Source organism: Phaseolus vulgaris, chromosome 5 (assembly GCF_051622355.1).
Source record: "Phaseolus vulgaris cultivar YP4 chromosome 5, ASM5162235v1, whole genome shotgun sequence".
Lineage (NCBI taxonomy): Eukaryota > Viridiplantae > Streptophyta > Magnoliopsida > Fabales > Fabaceae > Phaseolus > Phaseolus vulgaris.
The window spans coordinates 7,388,798-7,406,703 of NC_143502.1; the positions used below are offsets into that span (position 1 = coordinate 7,388,798).

Sequence of the window (17,906 nt, forward strand, 5' to 3'; positions counted from 1 at the left end):
TGAAGACTCAACTAGTATATTTGTAGATTGGTGCTTCCATCAAGTAAGTCATGGATGAGATAACTTTTTCACAAAGATGGACATTAACTTTCCATATTCCTTGAAAGGTACACACAAGAAATCAACTTCATCTATCCACACATCACAAAAGAATAAAATTAAATTAAAAAAATCTAAATCAACACATCTTTCAGATCCATCCTCTTTCCTTTTCCTTTTGACTGTTCTTTTGTTGAATATCTTTAGCTCCTCCTTTTTTCCCTGCTTGCCCCCTTGGAGCCAATCTCCCCCTACTTCCAATAGAAACTCTAACTTTCTCCATCCCTACATTTACACCAACCTTCCTCATGTGCTGCTGAAGTGGAGACTTCACTTGGATTTTCTTATGAAGGCTTCTTCTTAGTATGCTACCTATTCTCTTAGCACCACTTCTAACTTCTTTTGGACTCTCACAATGAGTCTGTGCAGGCACATAGTTGGTTTCTACTTCCCCAATGACATCTTTCTGGTCAGCTTGGTTTGTCAGATTTGGTAATAGTGGTGATTGGAACTGTGTTAAGCTAGGAATACTTGGGAGTGGAATCAGGGAGTTTCTCCTTGAAGCAATGGCTGAAGGAACACGTGGTGCCATCATGCAGATGGAAGAAGCCCTTGCAAGCCTCTTTGGCAGTAGGGCTTTGTCAGCCATGTCAGGATTGTTTTCTTTCTCAGCATGGTCAATGCACTTCATGGAGCTCTCCATTGTAGCAAAGGGTATAAAAGGTTTAAAGAGGTTGTTGTTCTCTGTGAGTGGTTTAGCTGAATTCATTTGTTGGTCCTTGCACCATCCACCACTCACTGGATCATTGAAATTCTTGATGCTTCCTAGTGGTCGATTTGCAAGTGCTGATCTCATAAGTGCATTATTTTGCTCTTCTTGATGTTTCATTTGGTGCTGCTCGGCTATCTTTGAGTCTACATGTTGACGCGCCAGCTTTCTCTCAATCAGAAGCTGTGATTCCAGTTCCTTGACCTTTCCATGTGAAAACAGACAATGATGAGATTCCCACAAGTGAAGTGCCAAACAAAGGAAGACTATTTTATAAGCATAATTTTTCAAATTTGTGCTTTGATGTGATACCTTCTCTTGCAGATTTTTGTTTTTGCTGTCTCTTTCCTTCATCTTGGACTCTAATCCATGGATTGTTTCCTCCATCTTCTTGATTTGCAAATCCTTCAGCTTTACCTCTTGTTTGACTTTATCAGCCTAAAAAGGAGAGTAAACTTGTTGAAAAAGAAAGACTATCACAGTTAAGCACTGAAATACTAATACTTTATAAATGCAACAGCATTTCATCAACCATACCATTTGTTTGTGTCGCAAAAGCTCAACAGTGTCCAACTGTCTCCTTGCGGGCCCCAATTCTATTCCTCTTACTCTACTGGCAAAGTTAAGAGAACAAATTGTCTCACTCAAATCGTTTTCATTAGGACTGATCTGTACAAACATGAGTGCCTTTGAATCTCCTCCTACAAAAACAAAAAAAAATCATCAAATTTTATAATATTTGCATACATGCCGAGGATAGAAACTAGGCATGGAGATTCTTTAAGATGTATTGATAAGTACCTAATGAGTCTTGCAACAAGTGTGTAAGCTTGGAGTTCCTGCATCATGAAGATAAACACTTCAATACCAACCAATAGAAAAAAGTTCAAAGCTGCAAGATGGGCCAATATTTATATTTCCATAATAACCTGAAAGGGATGTGTGAACTTTTCGTTGCAAGAGCTGATATGACATCACCAAGTGCAGACAGAGACCTGTTAATATTCTGTGTCTCCTTCAATCTATCACCATGAACTTCTGTCTTTGCCACTCGCTCACTGCCTGCTAGATCCACCAACCATAGCTTGCTTCTCGTGCATTCTCCATTCAACAAATTCTCTCCCTTAACCATAACACAGTGAATGCTGTATAGATAGAGAAAGAACATCTCACCATAATTAGTGTTTCTCCAACCATTATATTCAAATATGGATTAGGAATCTAATGAAAAAGAGCTGAAGCTGACCAGTGTGATCGACTGCTATGCTCATTGGAATTGGTTGAGCTTACTGCCCTTGCATTGCTTCCAGTTTGTAGAACTTCCCAGACTTCAGTCATATTGTTCACATGTGCCTCAACCAATCCTGGAATGTGATGTATTCCTTCACCAGCTTGCCTTATTTCAAGTCTACAATTAACCATATTTTAGTGAACTAAGTCAATCACTATTCTAAAAAACTTATAGAATAAGCTAAACTAAGTTTTTGAAAGTGCTATTAGGTTGAAAATAGCAGGAAAATCAGCCAATTGGTTTGTAGTCGTCTACCTTTTTGCAGCTGCTCCTTGATGATTTCCTGCAACCAGCAAATCTCTTATTTGCTCATTGTACACTTCTAAGACACTTACAGAAACATCATAACAATAAAACTTCTGTCTCTCCTTGATTATGTCGAACATTTTTTCGAGAGTCCTAAAGTTTACACCTCGAGCCTCTTCACTGCCCTCCATTGTGAAAGTTTTTCCTGTCCCAGTCTGTCCATATGCAAAAATGCATACGTTGAATCCATCTAGAACTGACGTTGCAAACGGTGCTGTGTCTTCAAAAATATCAGCTGTAAAAGAAAACAATACAAATCTGTCAAAATGAGCACTTTTATTAAACTCGGAACCATCGCAAACAAATTCACGGTACTAACTTAGAGTTACCTTGTTCAGCTTGGGGATCAAAGACAGTATCGAACTTGAAAGTCTTTTTAGGAGCTCCATTTGACATTACAGTTAGCTCACCATCTTTCGCAGCTTCAAAATCTAAGGCCATGGTTGCTCCTGCGGCTATCTCTTCAGTGTTGAGAGGCCTACAACGGCAAAAGACCCTTATGTTTCCTGTGAAGAAGAATAGTGAGTGAATCATCCTGCATATTATTTTTATCCATCAAACTCTAACAAAACTACATCTGCACAGCTTACCTCTCAACTCCAAAACCTTGTTGTAAAGCTCTTTCCTTTCCTTAACCCCTTCGGCATATTTGGACTTGAGATCTCCAAGGGACTCCAGTTGTTCATTTACTATAACATAAATTTAGGAATTAGATTACGCACAAATGCAAACCACAAACTGTAACGTGTATAAGATTGAAAGCTGTATTGCAGCAACATCTACTTACTTTTGGAGTTGATAATAAGCCCCATTTCTTGCATATCTGCTTGATATTTTTTGCTCTCCTCAGCTTCTTCTAATAGCTTGATGTGTTCCATTTTCATAATCTATCCAATCAAATTGTTTAACGCATTTTAAATATATCCTTGCCCTTTACAATTTGTTCGGTCACTCAATTTAGTTAGCATATCAGTACCTTCAATTTCCTTGTTAAATCTCTCAGTGACGAAAACCACCTGCTTTTCTCTTTCACTTGCCCCTCAATGGCAAATGCTGCATAGCCAAAATATTGGTTCAATAAAACCAAGTTATATAATATATAACTACAGAAAGGGAGAAAGGGATATCCATACCTAAAGATCCTACGTGCATGGACTTGCGCATTAGCTCATTCTGAAGCTCTTTCAAGGAGTTACAAGCTTCTTGACATTCTCTACTCTTCTGTTGATTCTCCCTCTTGATCTCCCTTAACTCCCTCCTTGCTTCTACCAGCTCCTTTTTCTGACCCTCAAAGTCTCTTTTCAACCTTTTAAATTTCTCTTCTACCCCAGTATCATCGGCATCCTACAAAAACATCGTTGATTAAGGCACATTATCACTCGCTTTTTTCCTGCTCAAAACAACAAATCTACCACTATTCACAAAGAAGCATACTTCTGAGGACTCCAATTCTGCCTCCCCAGACACTCCATCATCTTCTAGCATCTCAATATCTCCTGAATTTATGGCAAAATTTAGTTAAACCACAACCAGGAGTTTGAACTACAACCAGCAGCAGCGCATAATGCACAACCATGTTCAAATTTCAAAACATTTATTCACAATTAGAGATAACAAGTTTGAACTTACTTGGAGGGGAATCATGGGGTGACTCATCCTTGGTTAGAAGGGGTGGAAGAAGCTCAAAGGAGGCTTCAGGGCTCAGAAGCTCTTCCTCTTGCTCAAACGTTTGACAGAAGTTGGAGAATTTAACAGTTGGCATCTTATGGCCATTGTCAACTTCAACTTCAGACCCCTTGATTCCATACTCTAGAGAAAGCTCCATGGATGACTCCACATTCTTGCAATATTGGTTCTTCAAAAACTCAGGGGAATCACAACAGCTAATTCCAGCAATATCTGGTGATCCAGCACAAATGACCAAATCTGGGGATGCCAGAGAATACCCCAAAATAGATCTTCCTGAAACAATATTAGCACATCATATTCTATCAAATTATCACATCCTGAAAGACACTCACTCAACAACAAAAAACTTAAAATTAAAAAAAAAATAAACAAAACAAAGAGAGACACTTGAATTGTGCTAGAAAATCCTAAGCCCATTACCATCAAACACATCTTTCACAATTGGGTCATCGAACTTCACGCTGTTCCCTTCAAAACCTCCATTTTCCCGAGAAAACCCTGCAGCAGCAATTCACAACCCTCATCAAAAATCACAAAATGGGGTTCATCCAAGACGAGTAAATATTCATCATTAGAACGAAAAAATTCATATTTTGTTCTGAGTTCAGTGCCCTAACCGATACTAGGGCCGTCACCACACACGGGCTCATCCTCCATAGCTAAACTCCGAGAGCTCAGTGATGTTTGCGAAAGAGCTATCACGTAAAAAAGAAGACAAAAAGTGACAAACAAACCAAAAGGGTGGACGAGGAGATCATCAAATTCAAAATTTGGCAGTTGAAATTGCAATCACTTTTTTTTTTTTTTGGCTGTTTCCACAAGAGAGAGAAAGGAAGAAAGAAAATGAATGAGAAAAGTTGAAGGGTTCTTTCTTACAATTGGAGCCGCGAGTATAAGAAAAGGATTCTTGTTGCAAAGAAACGTCAGTAAGAAGAAGTGGGTCATGGTCATAGCGACTCCATTGATTAGTAGTATCCTCCATTGATAGAAAGACCAAACTGTTTGAACTTTGAATTCAGCAAGAATGATATATTAAAGATAAAAACAAATCGCAGAATATATTAAAAAAGGGGGTTATGTAATGGTGATGATGACGATGATTGATGGTAAAAAGAGAGGAATTTTTTTTTTCTGAAATGGAAATTTGATTTGGTTACAAGGAAAGTATGTGTATGAAGATTGAACTTGCCTAAATCAAAAATTCGACCGTTGGGGTTTAAATTTGAAATGGTGCAAGCGGGGCAGAATTTACAGAAATCAGTTTCAAAACGTGGATTTGGATTCTGCTTTCTACTTTAGATTATGATTTTGGATTCTTTGAAATACACCAATGTTATTGGAACATAGGACACGTAGTACCTTTTTTTACTTTGGATTGAAAAGTGAGAAACTATGATGATGATTCTTAACTAAATATTATAACAATATTTAATGTGTCTTTTCGTTGACAAGAGTTGGAATGACTTTTAGTTAATTCTTTTTGCATTTTCATCTCTATTAAAAAAAATTATTTTGAGTTTAAAATTAAATTTCGAGTTGAAATAATGTGTTTAAATCAAATACTTATATTGATTTTTATGTTTTTTTTTCTTATGTATCTATGATAACTTATCAAAATAATCAGAATGTAAAAAAATAGAATTGTGATTATAATTAGCCGTTTAAAATAGGTTTTCATAAAATCAATTACTTCTTTTAAAAAAAATCTTAAACAAATATGAATTTTGACACTTACTTATTTTAATCTTAAAAATAGTCAGTAAATTGTTTGTACCAAGATTTTTTATTTATTTTAAAGACAATAGTTCTTATTCTTTTGCTTTTTATAAAAAAAAAAGAAGGGGAGTTTTTTTTTTTTCCTTTTCTTTAGAGATATCCAATTGTCTAGTAGGAAATGTTTAGTTTAAATACAGTTATATTTATTTAATTAAAAGAAATATATCTTAAATAAGAATAAAAGTTTAGATTAGTGATTTTGGATGTAAAAATTAAGTTTTTATCAAAAAAAAGTTGGTGAGTAAAGTAAACTTGGTTAATTTTTATATGCAAAGTTATTTTATTAACCACTATCATGATAATTACATTACCAACTCATCTATTGGTTATAATAACACTCTCATAAAAAAGGAAATAAAAATCATCTAAAATGAATGTGTAGATTCTTGAGATATTTTCCTAATAACTATAGATATATTAGGATATTTGTATTTCAATAATTCCCAATTTACAACAATTACCAAAGTAAAAATGGAGACTACCAAAGAGGGAGTGTTTATGGAAAAAAAGGAATTGGAATCAAAATATAAGGTTAGAGAAACGTTAAGGAAATGAAAAGATCTAAACATGAATCTTTGTGGTTTGTGGAGGGAGTTACAACTAAGGTCATGATGAGAGGACAAAAATATTTGGAAAAAAAAAAGTAGTCACCATCATAGGTTATTATAAAAAAAAACTATAGCAAAAGCTTCTAAAAATATAATAGTCTTTCAAACCAAATTTGGGTTCAAGAGTTTATTACATGTAATGTAATGAAGGTATCAGCATTTGTCCTAAAAGGGTTAAATTTAATTAAATTGGTACTTGTAAGGCATAGGTGCTAGGGTGGTTGGGATAGTGTTAATGGAAGGGTAGAAATTTCAAGCACTGAAAGATCTAGTGTCAAAAAAGGTAAAGCTCAAAATTGGAATATTAGGAGAACTCAAATTACACCCAAAAACTTGTAAAAATTGCATATGTGCAACTCAGTTGTGTACCAAAATACAGTGAGGCTGATTGCTGAATTACTATCCTACTGGCTAGCAATATCTTGCCATTGGTAGTCCAGTTACAGGTAGCATCAAATGGTAAGGAAGAATTAACAAGTAAGATTGTGGCAGAGAGGTTTTTGAGAGATTTATAAATACACAATAGAGCATAGAACCTAAAATTTTGATATCTTCATAATACAGAGTTCCATGGTCTAACAATTTAGGTAGGTGTCACATTTGTTAGACCATAGAACCTGTATTTTGAATATATCAAAATTCATTCAAAATGCAACTAGTAATTGGTCAAAGAAGATGAGGGGATATTAGACTTGAGGAACAATGATACTCAAGGAACACTTTCTTACATAAAACAACATGCTGAAGTTGTATTTCTAGATTTGAGAAATCAGGAAAATATAGAAAGAGTAATCACAAACATTTTATTTATTGTTGTGAAAATATATCACTATAATCAAATCATTAAATAGAAAATAATTAATCATTAAATTCATTATTAGAAATTAAAAAAATTATTGATATATAAAGTAATTCCTGTTATTAATAAATAATTTTTAAATTAGAAATAATTTTTAAATTAGTATCTAATTAGCTATCAAAATTTTAGTTATCAATAAAAATAAATTAGTATCTAAATTATACAATCTAAAAATAAAAATAAAAATAAATACGTTGATAACTAAAACATTGATAATTAATTAAATACCAATTTAAAAATTATTTATTAATAGTAATAAAAAATTAGTTTTAAAAATAATATTAAGTTTAATTAATTTAGTGATTAATTATTTTTTACCTCTAAATTTAATTTTTATTTAATAATTTTATTGTAGTATATAAGTAAAATATTAACATTTCCTTTTTCAAATGCGTATTTCAGAATTTCAAAAAAAATCTATACTTGAAAGTTTATTGAAACTATATTTCATTTCCATCTCCCACTCTGGTTACCATTCCATACTCCTCCTCCTTTTTCTTATTCTTTTACTTTTACAACATACAAGAGTTCCATCTTTTTTTTTTTTTATTACCTTATCTCCCTCTTTTCTTTTCAAATTACTTTTACCAAACAAAATATATCAAAACTAATCTACTTTCTCATCAATAACATTTTTTCTGATTTAAAATTTAAATTTAAGATTGGACTACAAATAAGAATGAAATATATGAAGACTTACACATACACTTCAGATCCAAAAAATTTAAAATGAATAATCTATGTGTAGATAAGGTCAACATTAACCAATATGTTTTTTTCGTAATTTTATGTAATCCAGTCATTAGGGAATAAAACAAAAGCAGAAAAGAATTAACCAAAGTATTTACATTGTTGCACAACGTTGGATCATCTAAATATATTTCATGTAAGAGCGAAACACAGTAGAAATACAAATTTTCAGACCTCAGTGTCACATGATGCATCTATTTTTTTTTTCTCCTTTTATCAAAAAATAAGATGATGCATCCATTATATAGCATCATACAAAAAATGAAGAAAAAAACTGCAATTCTTCCGTTATCTTATGTGGTATTTTTGGGTCAAGGCATTGAAACTTTTTCCATCTACAAGGAGCTGAAACTGATATGCTTTGTTATATACACTTTTACATCCAACAATGCAACAAATCATTTTGAACTCAGATCTTCAGCAGGGCCAACCTCAATATCAATATAATGAATGATGAGGGAATTGTTACCTCTCTCCAATGTCACAACATCAATTGGAGAGAAATACAACGTATTTTCAACTGGAACCTGGAATGCATTTGGACTGTGTCAAACACAAGATAGGAAACCAATCCATAGTGGCACACACAGTCTTCATTCTACATTGCAACTCCTACTCCCTCCACAGCAGCTGCCATTGATGCTGAGGCCTCTTCAAGGGTCCTCTTCTTCTCAATTGTGTTGAAGGCCTCAATTATGTCACCCTCTTCCCAATCATCAAAGTCTTCCAACCCAAGTCCACACTCAAGACCAGCATTTACCTGTTTACAAGGGAGAATGTGTATTCAGTCAGTAGCTACAGTGACATGGAGACAACACAGATATTCAACACAAAGAAACCATAGTTGAATTATACAATACACTGGCAAAATGTTGTTCAACCATTCTAAAAAGGAAGCATGAGAAAGCTATTACACAGTCGAAAAAGGCAGCATCTGAATAAGCTTTACATGAAACATGTCATGCAACAGAAATAGAGGTGGCAAAACAGGTTACCCAACCCAATGCAGGTTGTAGGCTATAGGGAATCAGACAAAAAAATATCCAAGTTCAATTTGTGCCCATAAAAGGAACTCCAAGCCTATCTTTTGGACAACTGCGGAGACAATGAAGAAGACAGAGTGGAATCGTACCCGCTCTAATACCAACTTGAACAAATGAGAGGACTGAAAACACAGTGTATTCAACCTACAATGTTGGACATATTGATGTATATATAGGACACACAGAAGAGGCAAGACACTTGCCTAAAACTCTAACCCTAAAGAAGGCTACACACAAGAAAAATAATCAAAAGTAACATTACACTTCAACAATAGCTGATGCCTATTTGTCATAGCCAAATCGGGTTCACAATTGATAAGTTTCTATTAAGGAACATTTGTCCAACCGTCTTCATACTTGTAGCATGCAAATGTTGCAGTGTTATTCTTGTGTGTGAATTCTAAAAATGGGAATTAACACTGGAAGCAGAGTCATACCTCTTTAACAATTTCCTTCACTCGTCTCAAAGAATCAATAATACCAACATGAACTATTTTTCCCTTCCGCTTGACTCGAATACCACAATCTTTTAGCACCTTTCCCTCTGTAACCATGCATCCAGCAACACGACCACTACCACTGCTGAATACAGCTCGTACTACTGCTGAACCAATTGTTAATTGTTCCTACCAAAAGATAGCAATAAGTCTCAGCTAAACAGAAACTATAATATAAACCTCTAAGTACCCTTTAGAAACAGTATAAAACAAATTTATAAGTCCGTGAGATATTTTTACAAGTTTGATTGGATTTAAATGTCATGTAATAATCAATTTTCTGTGTACTCAAACAAAAGTGTGCATATGCATAATCTACACTAAGGTTACAAATCTGAAGATATGTTGATTTACCTCAACTGGTTCTAGGAGCCCTTCCATTGCCTTTCGTACGTCATCAATTAATTCATAAATAACTCTGTATAATCTAATCTCAACCGCTTTGTTATCAGCATAGCTTTTCACAGAGCCTGGTGCTTTCGCATTAAAGCCCACAATGATGGCCTTGCTTGCAACTGCAAGGTCCACATCACTAGTGTTTACATCACCTGTTGCTTCCAACAAAAACTTTAGTGTGACATTTTCTTGTGGTAGCACCTGCAGAGCTTTTCTTACAGCTTCAATAGATCCCTAGCCATGAGCAAGAACAATGACATTAATTACATGTGAAGCAATAACCACAGTAATGACTAATGATAAACGAAACATATTGCAGTTTTAGCTATTTAATACAATACAGAAAATGCCACCTTCATTGTATGTTACCTATTGTGGACATTTGACAAGGCATACAACAGATTTCCGTACAGGCTAGGTTATTGATAGCAAATAGGATAAGGTTGGTATTGACACTTCCATACAGGCAACACTAAAAATTACATAATACACTCGTGTTTAACACTTAAACAGGCAATGTTGTTTCCTGACAGATATATAAGCATGTCTTGGTAATTCTATTGAAGGCGAGAAAAAGCACCCAAAGCCCTCTTAGGATAGTTCGTAAAGGAAAATTGGTAAGATACATGCTACGTAAGTTATGCTCTCATTTCAATGTTTCGATACAATATATAATCTGCATGAAAAATTATATCTCTGATAAAGTCATTAATAGGTTCAATCAGCCAAGCAGTTCCAAATTAAAAGTCAACCAGAAACTGTACAGATTCAAGCAACACTAGCAAAAAGAAGTGATCATACCTGAAGATCAACCTTCAAAATAATATTTAGTTGATGCAAGTCGAGTCCAGACAGCTTTCCTGAGGAAACTGCCGAAGCTAAGGAAGAAAGGGTGATCTTGCCATCTCCTGCCTTAGCTGAAATACGCTCATTTCGCAATGACTCAGCACGAGTCTCTGCCCTTTCGCGTGCAGCATCAAGGGATTCAACAACCTCAAATACATCACCGGCAATAGGAACATTATTCAATCCAATAACCTGTATAAATCAGAAAATTTTGAATTAGGTGAAATTTTAGCATCTATAAAGAGCCTCACAATTCTTCTTGTGGCTCTTAAAAAGTACCTGAAGAAGGTAACTACGAAATTCAAAATCTATGGGTGATATATTCTTTATTCTCCACCTTATGCTACTAAGAGCAACATTGATGCCACCAACATATTTTTGTCTTTTGATTCTTTATGAGGATTGGAAATAATGACACTTAATGAAGTCATGAAATACTATGTTCATGTATCTCAATTTGTATGCATTCAGTGCTCATGGATATTAATTTGTAGGAAGTTGCATCAGTTATTATAACCCAGGGGAATAGTCTCCACAAAGTCTATAAGGGTCTACATAAGGAGCAGAATCTATGCACTACAACTGAATAAGAAGCTGTTTCATTCTCTAAGCTGCTCTCTCTTAATTCTACCCCTACCACTGAATTCGACTGAAAACATTTCCTCTAATCAATACGTTTGTAATATGAAACATCAATTAGTTGGAGGAATGAAATCTACCTGATAGAATGAGACCAATGACTTTTTGTAGTAATTAATAATGCAACAGCTATGAAGTTCTACTTATTCTTCCCAGGCAAATCCCCCCAAAGCCCCAAAGGAGGAGTGCAGGATCAATACAGAAAAAGACAGATGAAAGAAGCATTTGTTGTAAAAAAACACATTGCAAAATCTTCTAACCACAATCTTTTATAGGATTGCTTCACCCCACACCTTAACCAGACACAAAAGTGTAGCTCATCCATTCACATCGAAGAGACAAAACCATTCTTGAATACAAAGAAAGAACCTCAAATTTGTGTTCTCCATATTAATTGGTTTGTTCTTGGTTGGTTATAGAAATATTTGTTTTGTTCAGCAATCATATATGGATGTAAATGCACATACAATAAATATAACAGACAATAATTATGTAATTTAAATGGAAATTACAGAAATTTCATGTCAACAATGAATTCTCACCAATAAATAAAAGATGATAGAATCTGGATTAGAAACTACAAATAAAATTAATTTTATAAAATATTCAGGGTATTTGAGAGATCATGTTCTCTTCCCTCCCTTGAGTAAAATTCTTTTTATTAAATGATAAAGTGTAGCTCTGTCTCTAATCTCCTTGTTTATTTATAGGCAACATGCCTCATTCAAACTATTTCATTCCACTAACCTAGCTACCTAACTCACTAACGTAACCATCTAGCGGGTACCAAACAGAAGATGAGTGAACTTAATGAGCATCCAGTATTTATATTGATTAGCAAACTCATATTTGATACATGCAGATATAGTGATCCAGTCCATGTACATGTCAAAGGAAACCACATTATTAATGTGAATCATGTAATCAAATGACTCACAAACCTGATATAGAACACTAGTTGTCCAATTTAGCTTAAGATGCTTAATGGGAAATGGTGTGTTAACTACATCACAATCCCCCCTAGTTCTTTTGTACTGTGTTATCCAATTTTTTAAGCAAATTCTCAAAGAAAAGTAGTGTTAATTATATGCCTCTTCTTTACTACGACTTTACAAACCTGTACAGGTATAGAAGGTGTAGCTTCATCAACACGCTTTCCACCATCATCAAATAATGCCCGCACCTGAGAGAAAGAAATTAAATATATTTACAGAGGGAAACAAAGTAGGAAAGCAGAATTCAATAACCAGGTGTTAAGGTCATATAGTATTGAATTTTAAGTTTACGCATCTACCAACCTTTCCAAAAGCTTCTCCACAAACTACTATGTCACCCCGTCTAAGGGAGCCATTCTGCACAATAAATGTAGCCAATGGTCCCTTTGATTTATCTAGCCCAGCCTCGATGACTGTTCCCTTTGCACTTCTATCAGGATTAGCTTTCAGCTCTTGCAACTAAACCATTAATGCTTAGATCAGAATGAACGCCAGAAAGATAAAAGAAAGCCCAAACAAGTGTATGTTTTAACTGAACAATGATGCAATGTCAATTAGTCAATAGTCTTCAGTCCCATAAAAGCATCAAAAAAATAATCAAGGTATCTCCAATATGGAGGAAACTTAAGAATGCTAGGACACAAAAACATAATAGTATTTTCTCATACCATATGCATATGATTAAATAAAAAATGGAAAGTGAGTATTAAACTCCATGTATTTTTGAGAAAAATATAGATGTGCTGAATGTGTAAACTTACTCTCATAGTGGAATTATTTCCATCTATTGATCACAACTCACAAGTATATGCCAAAAACAAGATTTTCAACCAATACACATTTATAACATTAAAATTTATAAATTAATCAGATAAAGAGATAGAATAGTTATAAAGTGGCTTAAGCTAGTCATGACACCAACAGTAAAAATACCTCAGCAACAAGCATAACAGTTTCTAAGAGATCATCCACATTCTTCCCTTTAAGAGCACTTATCTGTTCACATAAAAAACAGGAGAAAAATATAACTTCTTTAAAAGTCAAAGAAACAAAAACATGGTATGAAAAGCGTCAAATAAGAAACACAAACCGGAACCATTGGGGTGTTGCCACCCCAATCTTCTGGCATTAAACCAATTGAAGAAAGCTCCTGCATGACTCGTTCTGGATTTGCTCCATCTTTATCTATCTGTTTAAGAGAAGTAAATAATAACTTGACAACAATTTCTCAAGCCATCATCAGGTAAAGCATAAGAATTTATAAATAAGGTTGCACCCATCATGTTGACATGCCTTGTTTATAGCAATGACTATGGGTACTCCCGCTGCTTTGGCATGAGCAATAGCTTCATTTGTTTGAGGACGAATTCCATCATCGGCAGCCACAACAATAACAGCAATGTCTGTTACACTTGCTCCACGAGCTCTCATCGCTCCAAATGCCTACAGGGGCACATATATGTATTTCTTATTGAAGGGAAAGAAAGTGAAAAATTGAGTTATAGTTAAAAACTACATGTCAGCATAAGAATTAAAGGATTTGACAATGATCCAGCAGAAGGAATTGCATACTTATAAGGAAAAACTTAGAAGTGGATAATTTTATTAAAACTGTGTATACCTCATGTCCAGGAGTGTCAAGGAAAACACAGGGCAACGTTTTGCCATCAAAAGGTACTTGCACTTTATAGGCCCCAATTCCTTGTGTGATCCCACCAGCTTCAGAAGCAGCTACCTGTTAACAATTTGTGCATCAGGCTAAAACTGAATGAGTGTAATATGAGATTTGGCAGGAGAAGCTCCAGAAATAACATAATTCCTGTAAATTCTTATGCTATGAAAAGAACAAGATGCAGTCAGCAAAGAAGCACCCAGAAAAGGGAGCAGACTACGGCATAGCATTTCACTGACACAAACAACAATTATTACTAATTTCTAAGCAACTATCTCTTATTGTATATAACAACTCACAATCCAGCAATCCTTTTAATTTTCTCAGCTCAGTATCTCTTTCCATAAGGGCCATCGAAATGCTTGTGTTTTGAAAGTTATATTAACCCCTAATCCTTTACATTGAAATCCATGGATTGCATATTTAGGACCATATCCTTCCTGGAAACCATAGTACAACCAGCATTGGGAACAATTGTATGCATATGTAAACTACTGTACCTAATCATAATACATAAAAGTCGAATGGTCGTAATCATTGACATAACATAACCTTTATATGTTCATGATTCCTAAAAGAAGCTGAAAGAATCATAATGATTTGATTAATTTTCACCATACCTTGCTCTTCCGTATATAATCCAAAAGAGTTGTCTGCCAATTGAAAACACCAAAATGTGTCAGCAAATGTAGGAATTCAGGGTAAATAAAACAGAGAAAAATGAAAGATACAGTGGTATCACTAACCTTGCCATGATCTACATGGCCCATAATAGTAATAACAGGAGGCCTATCTTTGAGTTTATCAAGGTCATCTTCGTCAAGAATTTCTCTTTTCTTCACTAAACCTTCCACTTTGACTGGGTCTGCATCTATGACTTCAACATCATACTCTTTACAAATCATCTTTACCATATCTTTGTCTATAGTTTGTACCCCATCTGGTTTAATCCCCTTGGAGTACAGATAACCAAGGATTTCACCTTCACTGGTGGCCAAACAGTATGCCAATTCCTCCACCAGCATACCACTGTCACCAACCTCCAAAATTTCTACTTTGACAGGAGCTGCATCCCTAGCAGCCTGAAGCCGTGCTGCCTTTCGACTTGCTTTACTCCATTTCCTTCCTTTTCTTGCTGTTGCAGCACCAGGAATAGAGACATTAAGTTCTGATGCGTCCTGAATCACATCTTCATCATCCAAAATTCGTCTTCTTCGTCCTCCCCCAGCCAGAGCACCTTTCTTCCGGAAATCATCTTTAAATTTTCCCGGGGAAGGTGCCTTCCCTGGTTTTGGAGGGGCTAGAACTGCTTGAGCAATTAGAGGATCAACAACTGGTTTCTTGGAAGCAAACTTGTCAATCAAGATGGGTGACTTCTTTTCTTTTGATTTAACCGATGTTTCAGCTGCTCCTTTGTCCCTCAAGACAACAGGTTTTTTGACAGGCGGGGGAGCTATAGAAGGTTTCGATAGTAACGCAGGTTGTGGTTTTGAAGGTTGTTGAGGTTTCAAAGGCTGAGGTTTCGAAGGTGGTTGGGGAGCACGAGTTTGAGAAACCACCTTCTCCCCTCCTCTAGTTTGAGACTTCTCCTCTTCATTCTTGTTATAACTAGGCTTTGGTACTTCCTTCACAACCTTCTGCACTGATGCAACAGAGTCCCCTTTACGCCATACACTCTTCAAGGTTTTAGACTTCAGAGATGCTGCTGAATTCACCGGTCTCTCAGTCCTAGGACTAGCACCAGCATTATTCCTTACTGGTTTATTCACTGAACCATTATTCTTATCACCATTCACCTTAGAACTCCCCAGCTTTTCCGCCTTCTCCAACACCTCCCCAAGTGATTCAATCACTTTATTCCTCTCTTCCACATCCCCAGTAGTCCTTGAGGGCCCCAAGATGGGGTCATCCCTATTGTCCGGTGCCTTCAACACAGGCTTTGGAGGAGGCTTAAGCACAAAACCAGTACCATCATCTCCACCACCCTTACTACTACTACTACTACTATTACTGTTAGAATCAAGGGACACTGAATTTCCTTGGTCAGCAATAAAATCAGTTGTGGTCACTGAATATCTACACACAGACAATGATAAACAATGCCATCTCTTTCTCCCCTTACAATTCCCTCTGGAAAAAGAGACCCTCCTCACCCCAGAATGAGACCTTCCAGAGGAACTCACACCCATAAGGCTCCCCAAACTCACTGGAGAAGCAAGAGAACTCATTGTTCCCTGCTTGCTCCCCACTAAAATTAACATGCTGAGTCCCACCCCACAACACTAACACACAAAAATGTTCCAAAACAAAAACACCTTCTAAAACCCCATCATATCACACACCTCAATCAACTATCCAACCTACCCGGATACCAAATTTCAACCAAGAGTGACAAACTAAGAGTAATACCAACACTTCTGGCCCAATAGAACAAAAATGGTATGGTACCTCGGTTCAAAGACAGAAGAAACTTTGGGTGTCAAATTGAGGTGGAACATGCAACTGGGAGCTTGTGAGAGAAGAAGAAGAAGAAGAAGAAGATGAAGATGATGATGATGACGATGATGATGAAAGAAAGAAGTGAAGGGTGATTCTGTGGCTATGGAACGTTGTGAGTGATAGGTTTATGGCATTTTCCTTGAAGGGTATGTGTGGATGGTTTTGTGCCTGCGGAATTGTGTATGTGATAAGGCTTTTTCTTTTTTTTCTTTTTTTACTTTTTTATTTTTTATTTTTTTGTTTTTTTATGTACTTCCTTGTACTAGGAAAATTAAAAATAGGTTCGAAAAATCCTCTTAAAACATAAAAAAATATAAGGTGGAATCTAACTTCGTAAGTTTATGAAAGGTGTACCGAGGAACACGTCGTGATTAAAAATATAATTTCTATTATTAATAATAATAATAATTATTATTATTATTATTATTTTATGTAACTTGAGTAAAGTAGAAATAAATAAATAAAACATGGATATTTTTGGACAAAATTGGCTATATGATTTTTTTTTCAAGAACGAGAATTTACACGTGGCTTATGTTGTTTCTGGTTACAATGACTTACACGTAGTTTGGTCCTAATATATAAAAAAATAATAGTAGTTCTTGCAATTAGGAATGTTTGAAGATTGTATTTAATGAAGAATAATATTCTGATCTTATTATAAATTTAAGTTTTCTTCATTTCTTTTTTAATATTTAAATTTATAAAGCGGAAGGATCTTATCCAACTTTAAAGGGTTGTTTGCTTCCAGAGGTGGTACTGTTGTCGACAACGGAAGTCACAACACTACCCCATTTGGATCCATGTATTGTTGCGGGTGAGGGTGGAAGGAAAGAGAAAGGGGAGTGAATTTCGGTTCTCCCCAAAGATGAAGAGAAAGTTGAGCTAAGGAGAGCGAGTGTCACGTCATTCATAGCAAGTTACTTAGGTGCCCTTGCTTTTGTGCTTAACAGTGCCCCTGCATGCATGCCACATGAAAGCATCAGATTCCTGACTTGGCTCAGGAATCGTTTGACCGTGTGAAAGAGTGTGAAAGGTGAGTGAATGAAGTGGGTGAGGTAGGTGGGTGTGGAATGAAGCTGGCTATATAAAACGAAGCATGAAGGTGCTTCCTCCATTCACAGAAAAGCAAAGAAAATGAAGCCATTAGAGTGTGTAGTGTAGTGTGGTTGGAGAGATTCGTAAGCCATCATAGTTTGTGGTAGGGGCTTGAGTTACGTATAGCTTATTCA

General features: G+C 35.5%; 2 protein-coding genes across 2 annotated transcripts; both read right to left on the reverse strand.

Annotated features, from left to right (window-relative positions):
• LOC137835024 (Di-glucose binding protein with Kinesin motor domain-containing protein) lies at positions 1–5,386 on the reverse strand. Its single transcript, XM_068643315.2, has 17 exons — positions 4,971–5,386; positions 4,712–4,789; positions 4,515–4,592; positions 4,035–4,367; positions 3,840–3,901; positions 3,539–3,749; positions 3,382–3,458; positions 3,193–3,292; positions 2,996–3,094; positions 2,735–2,911; positions 2,355–2,640; positions 2,055–2,216; positions 1,738–1,953; positions 1,610–1,647; positions 1,346–1,509; positions 1,121–1,246; positions 1–1,012 (listed from the first exon to the last, which is right to left on the reverse strand). The coding sequence occupies exons 1-17, from the start codon at positions 5,074–5,076 to the stop codon at positions 191–193; spliced, it is 3,135 nt and encodes a 1,044-aa protein (XP_068499416.1). The 5' UTR covers positions 5,077–5,386; the 3' UTR covers positions 1–190.
• A 2,800-nt stretch (positions 5,387–8,186) lies between these two features.
• On the reverse strand, positions 8,187–16,854 carry FUG1 (Translation initiation factor 2, small GTP-binding protein). The gene is made up of 12 exons (XM_068643317.2): positions 14,922–16,854; positions 14,796–14,828; positions 14,125–14,238; positions 13,797–13,946; positions 13,594–13,692; positions 13,437–13,499; positions 12,807–12,962; positions 12,626–12,691; positions 10,825–11,061; positions 9,982–10,257; positions 9,568–9,756; positions 8,187–8,847 (listed from the first exon to the last, which is right to left on the reverse strand). Exons 1-12 carry the CDS (start codon positions 16,434–16,436, stop codon positions 8,686–8,688), a joined length of 3,060 nt encoding a protein of 1,019 aa, XP_068499418.1. The 5' UTR covers positions 16,437–16,854; the 3' UTR covers positions 8,187–8,685.
• Between the last annotated feature and the right edge of the window lie 1,052 nt (positions 16,855–17,906).